At 41.2% G+C, this 14780-nt stretch overlaps 1 protein-coding gene across 1 annotated transcript in view; it reads right to left on the reverse strand.

Moving 5' to 3' along the window:
* PDGFB (platelet derived growth factor subunit B) overlaps positions 1 to 14780 on the reverse strand; it is a 36622-nt gene that overhangs the window by 10926 nt on the left and 10916 nt on the right. Inside the window, exons 3-4 of the mRNA XM_082264917.1 lie at positions 5958 to 6050; positions 5012 to 5205 (exon numbers count right to left, since the gene is read on the reverse strand). Coding sequence (XP_082121043.1) covers positions 5012 to 5205; positions 5958 to 6050 — 287 coding nt within the window. The remainder of the gene's footprint in view (positions 1 to 5011; positions 5206 to 5957; positions 6051 to 14780) is intronic.

Genomic DNA, 14780 nt, shown 5'->3' on the forward strand with positions numbered 1-14780 from the left:
AGACGCAGTGTGCTCAGATGAAAAGTAAACCCAAAATGGGGGAGATGCTGAAACAACGGAGCTTTGCAGCTCAACAAAAGGCTCATCAAGAGAGCATGGCAGGCTGGAAACAGAGACGCCAGCAGCCAATGGAGGCCATCGGTTTGGAAGAAACCGAGTATGTGTGCAGGGCTGAGTTGGATGCCTTGCAACGGAAAATGGAAGAAAAGGAACAAGCCTTGGAATTGCTTAAAATGGAGCATAGAAACTTGCAGGAAATGAATGAACTACTCAAGTCTCATGTGTTACAGTGGGAAGAATCCACTGCTCTTCTTTTGGTCGAGTTGCAAAAACGCAGAGAGACTATAATGGAGAAAGATACCATCCTCATGGAAAAGGAAAGTGAAATTCAGACTTTGCAGAAGCAAAGTATGGCTGATATGTTGGAGTTGCGTAATCAGCTGGAAAAAAGTCTTCAGTCTTTGGGAGCTACAAAAATAGACCTGCAGGAGTCGCAGGAACAGAATGTCGCTCTGAAAACGACATTGTCTCTCAGCGACAACGAGAAAAGTGAAAGAGAGGCTAAATTACTGAGTACTGTGTATGAGCTCACCACTTTGAGCAATGTGGTAGATGAATTACGTGCAGACTGTGAAAGTTGGAAAGGTGAAGCCCAACGTTTCCAGCAGCAGTTAAAGGAGAAAGAAGCCTGTGTGGCAGAATTACAGTCTCATTCCCAGAAACTAGCCAATGAGGTGAAGGCTCTTATGCAGGGAAAAGAAGATTGTGAACATAAGAGGGAAAAAGTAGAGGCACAGCTTCTGGAATCGCAAGTCAAGGTGTCAGAAGGTGACCGATTGTGTGCTAAGCTGTCAGAGAAGGCAAACCGACTGCAGGTTGAGTTGGACAATGTTACAAATCGGCTTTCTCAAGCAGACAGCAAATCTAGAGAAATTGCGGAAGATTTTTCTATCTTGGAATCGCAGCTGCAAGACACGCAGGAACTCTTACAGGAAGAGAGGTGTCAAAGGCTGAGTTTTAGCACAAAGCTCAAACAAATGGAAGATGAGAAAAATGGCTTCCTGGAACAATTAAAAGAGGAGGCAGAAGCAAAGAAAAACCTATCAGAGCAAGTCGCAACATTGCAAGCTCAGATAGCGGATATGAAAAAACGCATGGAAGAAAGCGTTGGTTCATTACAGTGTGTTGAAGATGTGAAAAAGAAGTTTGATCAGATGCTTGGTGAAGAGAAGACTGTGTCTGCAAAATATGCAGAAGAACGCGCCCGTGCAGAAACGGAGGTGCGTGATAACGAGAGCAAAGCCCTGTTCTTGGCTCGCTCTTTGGAGGAAGCTCTAGAGTGTAAGGCTGAACTAGAAAGAGTTAACCAACAGCTGTGTACAGAAATGGAAGATTTGGTCCGCTCCAAGGATGATGTTGTGAAAAGAGTTCAGGAGCTAGAAAAGTCTAAGCGAGCCTTAGAACAGCAAGTAGAAGAGATGAAGATTCCGTTGCAGGAACTGGAAGAGGAATTCCAGGCAACAGAGGATCTGTCTCAAAGAGGGGATAGTGTGCCTGATGCAGTTTTTAAAAGGATCAGTGTTTTGGGGTCTGTCCTGAGTGAGCCTCAGAAATGTGATGACATGTGGCTTGAATCACCCCTTTGGAATAAACCGTTCCTTCAAAAACTTCAAGCATTGGAAAATGTATCATTAGAGCTTCAGCAAACAAAAGAGTTGTGTAAGAAATGTGATGATTTCTCAGTTCAGGCTGAAAACCTAGTGGAGAAAACTAAAGCGGAGAAAACTAAAGCAAGTGATATAAATCTGGGAGAAAAAAGCAAACGCCACCTAGTGGAGAAAACTAAGGCTGTTGGTGAAAACGTGAAGCAAATGAATAAGTGCCTTTCAGGGAGTGTTTCCAAAATGGAACTGGTGAAAGACGGGTGGCAGAAGTTTGATCGTGATCTTGAGATGCATTCCATGTGGAATTCAGATAGAGAAAAGGAACTAGGTGACCTTGAGCGGTCAAATAGTTCAGCAGAAAGTGCATTGAAGAAACCTGTAAAAGAATGTGTTGCAGTTCCATGCTTCTTCACTGATGCAGAGAGGAGGTCTATAATGGATACCACCCAGATCGCTGGGTTCAACTGTGTTGTTGCCTTTAACCCCTATGTTGGTGGAAGGAAAGTTGATGATGTTCTGGTTGGCTACTTCTGTGAAGAGTTTGGCAAAAAAAAATATAAACTGAATATCAAATCAAATAGTAGGCCTTTACTGCGACTCGCTCAGGAGGGCGAAAAGTTTAAGAAGTTGATGAGTGCAAATGCTTCAGATCTGCCTATGAATATGAAATGTTTGAATGATATTGATATCTCTGGGAAAAGGAACAGGGGTCACTTTGAAGAAATGTGTGACAGCCTGTTGTCTCAATTGGAAAATCCTCTGCACAGCATCTTAGAGCAAGCAAAGCTCAAAAAGGAAGATCATTCCCTTTTACAACAAAAAGTCAATGATTGTGTACAGCTGTATGGAGAGGCAACTCAAGTCACAGAGGGATGTCAAGAGTCCCTACTTGGAACAAAGCTTAGTGAAGCAAAGGTTCTCAAAGTTTTGTGGAAAACATTTATGGATTGCAGAGAGAGGCGTCTTAAGAATGTTGAAGACATTAAGACTAGCCCAATTGAGTTGCCTATGGATCACGGTCCTCCATGGTGGATTGGACAGACGGTTATGAGGGACAAGCTGTCTGACATTTATGAGAAAGCTGTCAATGAAGATGACAGAAACGAGAAGGAGCAAAATTATGCCAAAAATGCAGTTGAAGAATGTGTATATGAGATGAGAGACAAACTGTGTGGCATTTATGAGAAATCTGTCAGTGAAGATGACAGAAACAGTTTCATCCGGAAGCTTGAGGATAATAGGAGGCTTATCAGTGAGTCAGCAGTGTCTGACACATGCGTGCCTGGAAATATGTGTCCCAACCCTAGGGTTGAAACAAGAGGGGGGGGTATGTGACAGGAAGTCAGGTAAATCTGGGAATGTAGTCACTGAGAGGAGACACATTCCCACCTGCTTTGAAAAGTTCACTGATACTATAGGGTGTTGGCTGCAAAGAGAGCCAGCAGGAAGTTGAAAACCGTTCAGCTGTTCAGAATGAGGAGATCAAGGCCTCTATAATTTGTCCAGAGAAAATCTATTGAGTGCTGCCTCCTGTCGCCGTGTAGGCTGGGAGAGGAGGACAGACATACGTGTACCTCCCGACGCCGTGTGGGCATGGGAGAAGGACTGCTGCCGCCTGTCGCCGTGTGGGCTGGGAGAGGGGGACAGTCGGATGTGTGCCTCCCGACAAGCTGGTGAGCATGGGAGAAGACCCCCTACAGCGATGTGAAGCTAAGGAGGGTAACCACGAGTGAAGACGTCTCAAAGGTGAGAAGACAAAGTGTTCCATGTGAAGAGTGTGAAGAGTAAAGGATCCTGTTATAAATGAACATGTGCTGTGTGAAAGAAAACAAAGGGACATGTTCAATGGACAATGTTTGTGCTGTGTGAAAAGCAAACAAATGGACATTTGAGTGTCTGCTGTAGGATCAGCAGTGTCGGCCCAACAGTAGGTTGGGAAGACTTCTTAGGTAGGTTCCAGCGTGAGAAGGTAGCCGCCCACAGAGGCAAGGATTTATTTTGTCTTTTATTTTATTTTGGCTGTTTTGACGCTTGCAATTATGTGAAGTAAATTGCATGAATAAATCAGTCTTGTTTTCAACCTCTGCTCGGCTATCTCTCTGTGAAAACGCACCCCCAAAGGGGTCATCCACACCCGCCACCGAGCTAATCCCTCACAATATATATATATCTATAGATATATAGATATATATATCTATAGATATATATAAAAAGTACAGTAAAACTGCAGGAAAGGGCACTGGGGGGCAAATAAATGTCAATTTATTTTGTAATGTAATCCGATTGGATTACAATATATCAGTGTGTTTGTGTGTTTTACTTTTCAAATTTGCCGCCGGTTCCACCCCCCTGTGAGCGTCACGTCGCAGGAGACGGAAGTCGGGGCTCACAGCATCGGGCGTAAGATCCAGCCGCCGTATGCTGCAGGGACACATCGCGGGATCCCGCAGGATCCAGCGATGCTCCCTGGCGGTACCCCGAGTGTGGCTCGGGGTTACCGCTAATGGCACTAAAATTCCACCCGAGCCACACTCAGAAAAACCGCTAAGGGGGGTTAAGCTTTGCCAAAAAAAAAAATGGAAGCCGATTTCTTTGCAGAGCCGCACCAGATTTTGCACTCTCCAGTTTTAGTAAACCAACCCCACAGTTTCATTCCTCACAGTCTCATAGGCATTGAAGGGAGTGTATGTGACCTCTAGGCTTCTAGTTGAGTGTAATGTGGTCACTGAGGTTTCAATGAATAGAAAGATTAGTGGTGGGCACCTGATCCAGTTACCAGTTAGAAGATGAAAACTAGCAAAATAGGAAGAGAGTATTTTAGCTCATGCCAATTAAGAGGCATGTTAAGCATAGGCCAAGCACTGTATGTGGAATAAATCTGCTTTCTGTTTGGACTTCAGTTGAAGTAACGTACAAGAACCAACAAGTCCATTCTGCTAAATTTAAACCAGTGCAAGATGGGTCTTAACAGGTTGCAATACTGCATTAAAAAATTATAACCCTTTAATAAGGGCAGTATGTTATTATGGCTCATTGGGGTTGATTTACTAAAACTGGAGTGTGCAAAATCTGGTGCAGCTCTGCATAGAAACCAATCAGCTTCCAGGTTTTTCTGTCAAAACCTAATTGAACAAGCTGAAGTTAGAAGCTTATCGGCTACCATTCACAGCGCCACCAGATTTTGCACTCTCCAGTTTTAGTAAATCAACCACATTGGCAACCACATTTGGACTTTTTGGCGCACTTGTAACTTTACCTATGCGTGGCTGCATACTAAGCGGGACTGCCAAGATATCATGCATTAAACATTGTCAAGACTGAAAGGTAAAAACCAAGTTATGCATTACCTGCACATGTCGGATGCGCATGCGGGATGGAACACATTTTATGTGTCTGGAGTTACAACACCCTGAGCACCTCTCAACCTCCACACATGGTGGCTGCACAAGGAAGTTGGCATTGGTTGGATCGACCATCTGGCGCGTGATTTCAAACACTTCTGTTCTGGGTTTGCACTCTGCGATCTGGGCCTGCTCAGCACCTGCAAAGATTCAATGTCTCGATCAATGATACAGTGAGCAAGCAGCTGAAAGTTCTAAATAGTGTGTTGTGAGTCCATGTGACAGATCTCTGACACTCACATCAAAGAAACACAGCACGGCAAAGATGGATTAAGGTAGAATAAGCCCTAGGCAAGGTAAAATTCCTTTGATTGACAGTGATAAAGATTATAGTAGGAACAGAGCTACTTACACATTTGCATTGCCGGGACTGGCATGACCCTTACACCAAATAAATACAGGCTCGTGAATTCTCCATTGTGATGTGACAGGCAGTTGCACTACTGTGCTATACCTCTGGTTTTCAGCATAGCAGTTGTAGCTATGCCTCCTAGACATCCACCAGGCTGTAGGCCCCTAGCTAGGTTGACTTGTGAATGATGTGGCTCTACTAAAATGTTGCATTATTTATCGTCTGATTTAACACCAGTGGATTTCAAACCAATAACTACAACATCTGTTACATTGTAAACGCTTTCCTACTTATAAAGTTAGAGGTTGTGCAAAGAGCGCTTGTCAGATATTACCCCTTTCATGCAAGTGTTATATACTATGAACAGCTGTGTGCTTTCTGACTTATATGTAGTTGTGAAACCTTTGTATATGCATAAGTACACGCTGTGAGTACAATTTTGATAAGCCCAGTTAACCATAAAGTAGGTATGCATGATGTAATTTGCAAACTATGCTTCTTTGTCATTGAGAAATGGTTTAGCCCAGGGATATCTCTTACCTAAGCTGCGAATGACCCGGGAGTGGCTGGAACTGCCCCTAGGCAAACTTCTTGTTTCATTTCTGGTTAATTCATATACATCGTCCTCGTCATCTAGCAAGGGAAACAGGATTTAAAAGAGATTTACACACTTGTATCTACTATATAAAGACGTGTACTTCAAGGTCAGCTTACAAAGAAATGGGTGCTCTGCTGAGCAAACATCAGCTGTGGTTAAAGCTTAGATTATATCACTAAAGCATGCAGGGCTGTGTACGCTACAATTTTCACACTTACATTGTCACAGATTTGCTTCCTGTAAAAGTTAATGTGTCCATTATTAAAGAAACTAAAACCTATTTTATATTACGCTGTAGAGGGTAAAGATTAATAGGTGTTCTTAAAAGAAAGAAACAAGTCCTATGGGCAGCGCAGTAGTACATAACCTATTAGCTACAGAGAATGAATGCAGTCTATGTGCATGGAGTCTGTATTTGCATTGGTATCTTCTAGTTGCTTTGGCATGTTCCCAGAACCCATGAAGATACAATGACGTTATTTGGCGCCCACCCAAAATTTCTCGGACATAGTGGGAAACCTAAATTGTTTTTCAACTGATCTGAATGGGTCAATGGTTTCTGTAAAATATGCCAATACAATATAGATTTGTAAAATATATGATAACAAATATATACATAAATAAATAAAAAAATATTCTGAGTTAAATATGCTGCACAATGTCTGTATCTATTTTGGCTCTATTTACAGTGCATTCACCTATCACATACAAGTTGGCATCAACCTATCACCTATCAACATACAAGTCGGCATCACAATAAATCAGCAGGAAATACTTTACATTAAGCAAAAAATGTATATTACAGCTCTTCTATTTCCCATTCCGACAAAACAGATTGTCATTTTTATTTCCAGCAAAAGCTCGTATCTGACTTGTTGCTAATGGCACAAAAAACTTAAGGATGTATGCAATACATAAGCAGCAAGGGTATAACAGAAAACCATCTATTTTACAGCTTTATGATTTAGCATAAATTTGGACGTCTGCATAATGTTATCCACATGCATGATTTTTTGGGTATTTGTGCCATGTGTGAACTTTTCTTCATATTTTTTTTAATTTTCACTGTTAAGTACTAAAAATAAGGGTAATTTTCATATAGCAGTGAATGTAACATTTACCAAAGTTCACTGCAGGTTATTTATTCGCTGTAATTTAAATCATAAGCACCAGAAAATATCCACCTGTAGTAATGTTTAATGAATACCATATTCACCACTAAATAAATAAATCCCTAATGCCTCGTACACACGCAACGATTATTGGCCGACCGATCGTCCGACTTTTGTCCAGAGTTATGTTTTGTTGGTTGGAATGTGCCTAGACTGCACACGAATTTTCTCGGCCAACAAAAATCTACTTCAGAAGTGATGTCATGTGCTGGTTTACTTTCCGTGTGTTTTTTCTTCTCTGAGCATGCCCAGTCTTGCTCATCAGATTTTTGTCTGCTGAAATCTGTACTGACTGACGGAAAATCGGCCGTTCTGTTGACGGCCAACAAAAATTTTATAGCCTGCACACCAGATTTTTTTCGGCCGAAAAGTCGGAGTTGGTTGTCGGAAGCATCATACTAACAAGCCGAAAATCAGCAGATCGGACGTTGGCCGAAAATTCCCGACCAATAATCGATGCGTGTGTAAGGGGCTTTAGAATGGTACAACTGCAATAAAAAGGTCTCCAACAATGCCTCATACCAGAGGACAGAAACAATTTATAACTGTACATGTACACTAGCCCTAAGGATAATGTGCAATGTGCTACAGCTTACAGAAACCAATCACCTTTCACTTGCTGAATGACTTTCTTTATTCATAATATAAACAGGGTCCTACTAAAAAAGATCTATGTGTTTAGCGCTGTTAACAAAACAAACCATAATGGACGGGAGTGGACACTAAGGGGAATGACATTAGCGTTTCCCCCAAAAACCTGGCACCAGTAAAATCACAACCTGCTGAGAGCTTCCATGGAACAAGCAGAAAGCCGATGTTACCATTCCCTATCTCACTAAATACATGCAGTGGATGCCTCATTTACTTAGAGCCTAAGGGGATAGTTAATTGCAGTTATCTAATTTACAGTAAGGTATTTAGGATTTAGATTTCGAAGCCTGGGGAGGTTGTACTGTATCATTCCACCTCAACTGGATTTACATAAGGAGAAAACACATTCCTAAATGGTAACCACATGCTCTATTAGTGTTTCTTCATAGAACCTCAAAATAAATTTAAAGTGTATTGCTGAATGCGTGTGAATGAACAATTCCTATTGGTTCAATTTTGGTCTGTTAAATCTATCATTAAAAGGGTTTTGTTACATCTGATTGATAAGTGCTAAAAATTACCTGTTGACAGACTTGTATAAAGTACTCGAAATTTCTACTTGAGTAAAAGTACAAGTGCTCGATCAAAAAATTACTTGAGTAGAAGTGGAAGTGCTCGCAGAAAAAGTTACTTAAGTAGAAGTACTAAAGTATTCAACATTTTTTTTACTTAAGTATTGCAAGTAATTTTTTCAAAAAATTTGCTACTTAAGTACTAAAAGTAAAAGTACCAGTAGTTGAAAAAAAAATTCTACTCAAGTACTGAAAGTAGAAGTACAAGTACTGTGTTATGTAGTTATTAAAGAAATAAGTCAAAAGTTTGAACATCATATTGTTTTTATTAATTCAAATGATTTATTCAAATGATTAACCTGTGTTTGTTAGTAGTTTCTTGATGCACTTTAAGCGCTGTAGCACCATTTATTTGTTTGTTTCATATTTTCTTTTTATTGGAAAGATTTGGTATAGCAGCTTTTATTATACACAGCCTTTATTTTCGTATGCTCTGATTTACAAATGACATTATACACATTTTTTTGAACTTTATGCAACCTGCCATCTACTGTTCTGGCAGTGGTAATTTTTTTAAAAGTAACGAGTAACTATGCAGTACAAAAAAAAATACTTGAGTAGAAGTATCGAAATCATCGAAAAAATGTAGTGAAGTAAAAGTAAAAGTAAAAAAAAAAAAAATTCTACTCTAGGAAAGTACAGATACCGCATTTCGGTACTTAAGTACAGTACTTAAGTAGTTCTACTTCGTTACTATACATCTCTGCCTGTTGATCATACCAGAAATCCAATAAATTTATATGTTCTTGTAGGTTCTTAAGTTTTATCTCAGTATTATCAGCCCTGCCCAGTTCACCTCTGTAGACCACATAACAACTCCTCCCTCTTTTATAGAGATGAGAATAGGGGTAGATGTTCTGTAATCCTAGCATACTTCCCGTCATAGGGGGACAATGCTTTTCCACAGATAAAGTACAGTGGATGGGTATTGTGACCCTTTGAGCCCATTCACACAGGGGCGACACGACTTGCCGGGGCGACCTGTGAAGTAGCGGTGCACTGCGACCTCGGCGCGACATGCACGGACTTCATATCATTGAAGTCAATGCAATTCGCCTCCAGGTTGCCCCAAAGTAGTACAGGACCCTTTTTCTAAGTCGGAGCGACTTGTGTCGCTCCTATTAGAACGGGTCCTGTGCTAATCAATGGCAGGCGACCCACCGCGACTTGTCAGGCGACCAAGTCGCCTGACAAGTCGCGCTAGTGTGAATGGGGACTTAGACTGGGAGTATGATACTGGCTGGATCACCAGGTGCAAATAAAGGCAAATCTATTTTGTTCTTCTGTTTAAATACACTTTGAATAAAACATTTTATGGGCTGGCAGGGAAAGCTGTCCCCATCGGGATCAGACAGTGATTAATGCCAGCGGCTATAGCAGCTGCTAGCGGCATTATTGCAAGAGAATCTGGCAGGCAGGTTGTACCCAATCGATCAACTTGATACATTCAGCCTGCCCAATAACGGTTCAAATCTCGGCCTGTTCCTGCTGAACTGGCCGAGATTCGAACTGTTTATGGCTGGCCTTAGGCTGCTCATACATTACATAGTTACATAGTAGGTGAGGTTGAATAAAGACAATAGTCCATCCAGTTCAACCAGTTCAATAATCCTCATCAGGATGCGGCTAAGAAAAATGAAGCTCACCAAGAGCCAGATCAAAAATCCTCATAGTGTAGTAGCTTTATTACATTGAAAGTCAGAATATGACATAAAATCCTTACATTCAATGCCGTTGCCAATCCAGAATCGGACAGCAGCGTGACGTCAGCACTATGAGGATTTTATCTGGCTCTTGGCGAGCTTCATTTATCATAGCTGCATCCCGATGAGGAGTGTCGATGGCCAGCCCATTGTAATTGGATGACAGATACTTGCTAAATGCGTGTTTGCTGTTGTAACGCCATCCTTTCTGGTGAGTGTCCATTTCACTGGGGTCTGGTGGCTGATCTTAAAGAACTTCATTGGATCACTTGTCTTCACCTTAAGACATATTAGTTGATGTTTCTGCACATCAATACACTGGACTTTTCTTCACAAGTTTTATCCTTTCATGGGATTTTGTGCATGAGCCTGTTTTTTGGGTTCTGCTGAGAGGACGGCATGTTTTTATTTATGTGTTTTTGGACTTCATTATTTTTCACTTTATTTCACGGTTTGTCACTTATGTAATTTTTGGCGCTACACATTTTATGAATAATTGACTTTCGTTGACCGGGGAGGCCACACATAGATTAAAATCCAGACTGGCCGAATTTCGATCAGTGTATGTCTCACATAAGGCTTCATAACATAAGATATCACAAAACAATTGCCGCAAACAACATGTATACCAGGCATCTAGCATTTTTAAAGGAGAGAGGGTGTTGGCAGCCTCCATGATTCTCTTAGTACAGGTTTCCCCTAATTGTGACTTGGAGAAAAGTTGGGGTCTTATAATTAGAATAGATTTAGGATCCAAGGTCCTCCACAAACAAAAAAGGGATGACTTGAAGATAAGAAAAGGTATTTTTAGGCACCATCCGGCAGTAGATGTGGCCAGTCTAAGGCTTAGTAATACTTAGTTATTTTTCTTTTATTCATCCCCATAGGCTGACTGAGAAAAAAATCAATTGATTCCCCCTATACAGCATGGATGGTGTAATCTTCTCTCCTGGTTATTGTGTTCAGATGGCAGCAGCACTCGCAACTATCTGAATACCCAAACCAGTGGTGTATTTAGGTTTTGTGCTGCCCTAGGCCTGACTAAACTTGTGCACCCCCTAATTTAAATATTAACCACCTCTTCCTGTAAAGGCCACACCCCTTCCTGTTTGTGACCCGCCCTGTCATCTGTAAACCACAGACCACAACCAGTCTATCAGTGCCCATCAGTCCAGCCTCATCAATTCCAATAAGTTCAGCCTCATCAGTGCCCATCAGTACAGCCTCATCAATGTAGCATATCAGTGCGGCCTCATCAGTACAGCCCAATCAGTGGCCATCAGTGCAGCCTATCAGTGCATCATATCAGTGCCCATCAGTGTAGCCATCAGTGAAGCCTATTAGTGCCCATCAGTACCAGCAGGTAGCAGTGTGACCACTTTATGGGGGTGCCAGACAGATTTGCCCCATAGGACTGGCACTATACTAAAAGTGTAGTGCAAGCCGATGGGGACCCTTTTCGTGCGGGAGCCAGGAGAAGGCTGTTTTTTTTCTCTGCGGGGTGCAGCTTTTTTGCTGCCCCCTTGCAAAGTGCTGCCCTATGCCTGGGCCTTGTTGGCCAAGGCCAAGATACAACACTGACCCAAACAGTGAATGCATCAGTTTAAAAGCAGTCATTGTTCTGCCAACAATTTTCAACCTGCCAACAATTTTTAACCTGCCTCCTTCAATTTTGAAATCAACTTTTGTTGAGCTGGGAAGTGCCAACAGGGACATTCAGCAGGAATCACCCTAAATTTGAGCCCTGCTTACATTTTAAGCAGTAAGTTAAGTATTTTGAGCTTCCAACGTGTTAATCATTTTTATTAAACACATTACAAGAAAAAGTATTTTAAAATAGATAACAGTGGTTTGTATATCATCACACCTGGCTATTACTAACTACCCTCCAGCACTACTCTAGCAAGTTTGGTGATAAATGTCATTAAAACACATAATAAAATTGACAGTAGTATATAAGATGTATATGAAAATATTACTACACTGCCTTTGCAAGGAAAAATATAGTTTATTCTGGGAAAGGAATAAAAGAAGACAATAGCTATTATTTAGAATTTTGGTAACCCTCAGTAAGTTGTGTTTCCAAAACAGCCATTCACCACACCCTGTCTGTATGAGAACACACCAAGGACAAACAGTGAATAGGCTAGGAGACGCTGGGGTCTGACTGTCCCCAGGCTTATTAATGACACTGCATTGTGTATGTCACAACTCATAAAATGACCATTTCTAGAAATGAATGAGGCTTCTAAAAGGAATTAAAATAACACACTGGAGTTTCTAAAGTTCACTGTAAGCACCCAAATCTTCCACCTACTTCGTAAACGAGTTTAAAGTACATGCCCAAACACATTTCGTTAAGGCATGAGGGAGTGTTTGGTCAGTTTTTATATGAGATTTCTCTCAAATGCAAATCCAAAATAATTTAGATTAATAGCAAGGAAGAATGTTATAAATTACATTTGAACAAAGTCATTTTTTACTATTTTAACAGAGAATAATTAAAATTTAAAGTGGCTTTTAGCTTAGCGACATTTAACTGTTACTAGTCATTTTGTTTACCCCCTCCCCAAAATAAGGCAGCCCAAAGATTAGTCTTTTTTTTTGTTTTCATTCAAACAGTGGGTTGAATGAAAAGAAAAAAAAAAGACTTAAAAAAAAAAAAAAGACTTGATTCCCCATCCACACACTCGATATGGAATCCTTCCCGCTGGGTTTTTGTATTCTGATAGTGGGGAGGCTTCTTCGCCATCAGAATACACTGATGAGCAGGGAAAGTCAGATAGGGCGTTTGTACAGAAAACGATAGCTAGATTTACTTCTGTACAACCTCCTTTGCAGAATGGTGATCCATGTATGGCCAGCTTAATGAAGATCTAACTAGATTTAGTTGATTTAGCCCAGGTTCACACTGCTCCAACATAAAAGTCACGCAATTCCCGATCCGACTTTGCCCTGCAATTTCAGTCTGACTCTGATCAGATTAAATGTGACTTTTTACGCATGGCATTGAAGTCGTATTGAAGTCCGACCAAAGAAGTGCAGGAACCTTTTCTAAAGTCAGAGCAACTTGTGTTGGATCAATTAAGATGGCTCTCATAGAGAAACACTGAATTTGACATGTCATGAGACCTGTGCTCTCACAAGTCGGATCCCATGTCGCTCCAGTCTGAATCGGGCCTAAATCCACTGCTGAAATTATAACTTTTTAAATGTACTTGTATGGACAGTTTGTAGATAAGCCTATCTGTCTTCCCAATTCTGAATCTACTCTCATATTTACTATAATAGAAACTAAAGCTAGAAACAGATTAAGCTAACATGCTGGGATGACGTTTTAAACCTATAAGTGAATTTTCCATTTTTAACAGTCAATGAAAGATATTTTGCCCTGCTATTCTGTTTATACATTCCTGGATTTCATATATTATACAATATAACTCTTAGGGTCCTTTCACACGGCCGCTCCGTGTGTCCGCAAATCATCCAATCCGTTTGCGGATGATTTGCGGACATAATGTAAGTGAATGGCACTGCGGGTGTCAGCGGAATACCATCCGCTGACATCCGATTTTCCTCCTGTCAGTTCTGTTCCGTTTTTACGAATGGAACAGAACCCCATTTTTCCTTCCGTGTAAAAAACGGAAAGGAAGGGAAATCGAATGTCAGCGGTGTCATCCGCTGACATCCGCAGTGCCATATACTTACATTATGTCCGCATATCATCCGCAAACGGATGGGATGATATGCGGGCACACGGAGCGGATGACAGAAATGTCATCCGCTCCGTGGAAAAAAAAAAAAAAAAGTCCCGCAGCGGACCTTTCACACGGAGCGGCCGTGTGAAAGGAGCCTAAAAGTTCAGAAATACAGCAACTGGGAAAATAGTTATTTGACTGACAGGGGATAAAAGAAGTAAGGAATAGGCAATTGTGGGGCCTTCACCTAACTGACAATAGATCCCTATATATGATTAGACCTTCATTTGGGAAAGAACACTGACCAGTAAAAAATATTATCGCCCTGTACATGGGAGGGTGGGTCTTACTAATAGAATACCCAGCTGTATCCTGTACTATATGGGGCTGTCCTCTTATAATTATCTGGAGCAGCTTTTATTCAACTAGGGTTCCATGGAACGTAAAAGGGCATGCTTCCACATAACACAAGTGTAAATGGTTCCTTTTCTACTGACCAGAAATGTAAAGGGTCCCTTCTTTGCTGACCACCAATGTAGGGGGTTCTATCTCCACTGACCAACAATGTAAAAGGTACCTTCTCTGCTGACCACCAACGTAAAGGGTTTCTTTTCTGCTGACCACCAATAAAATGGTTCCTTCTCCACTGACAACCATTACATAGTTAGTGAGGTTGAAAAAAGACATCCGTCCATCCAGTTCAACCTATGATGTGTGTGTGTGTTTGCTGTTAACCGTATATTGTATACCCCTGTATGTTGTGGTCTTTAAGGTGCCCATCTAATAGTTTTTTGAAACTATCAATGCTCCCTGCTGATACGACTGCTTGTGGAAGAGAATTCCACATCCTTACCGCTCTTACAGTGAAGAACCCCTTACGTACTTTAAGGTTAAACCGCTTTTCCTCTAGTTTTAGTGAGTGGCCACGTGTCTTATTGTATTTCCTTTCTTTGAATAGTTTGTTCCTTA

Source organism: Pelophylax lessonae, assembly GCF_965119305.1.
Source record: "Pelophylax lessonae genome assembly, chromosome: 8".
NCBI classification, from domain to species: Eukaryota; Metazoa; Chordata; class Amphibia; order Anura; family Ranidae; genus Pelophylax; species Pelophylax lessonae.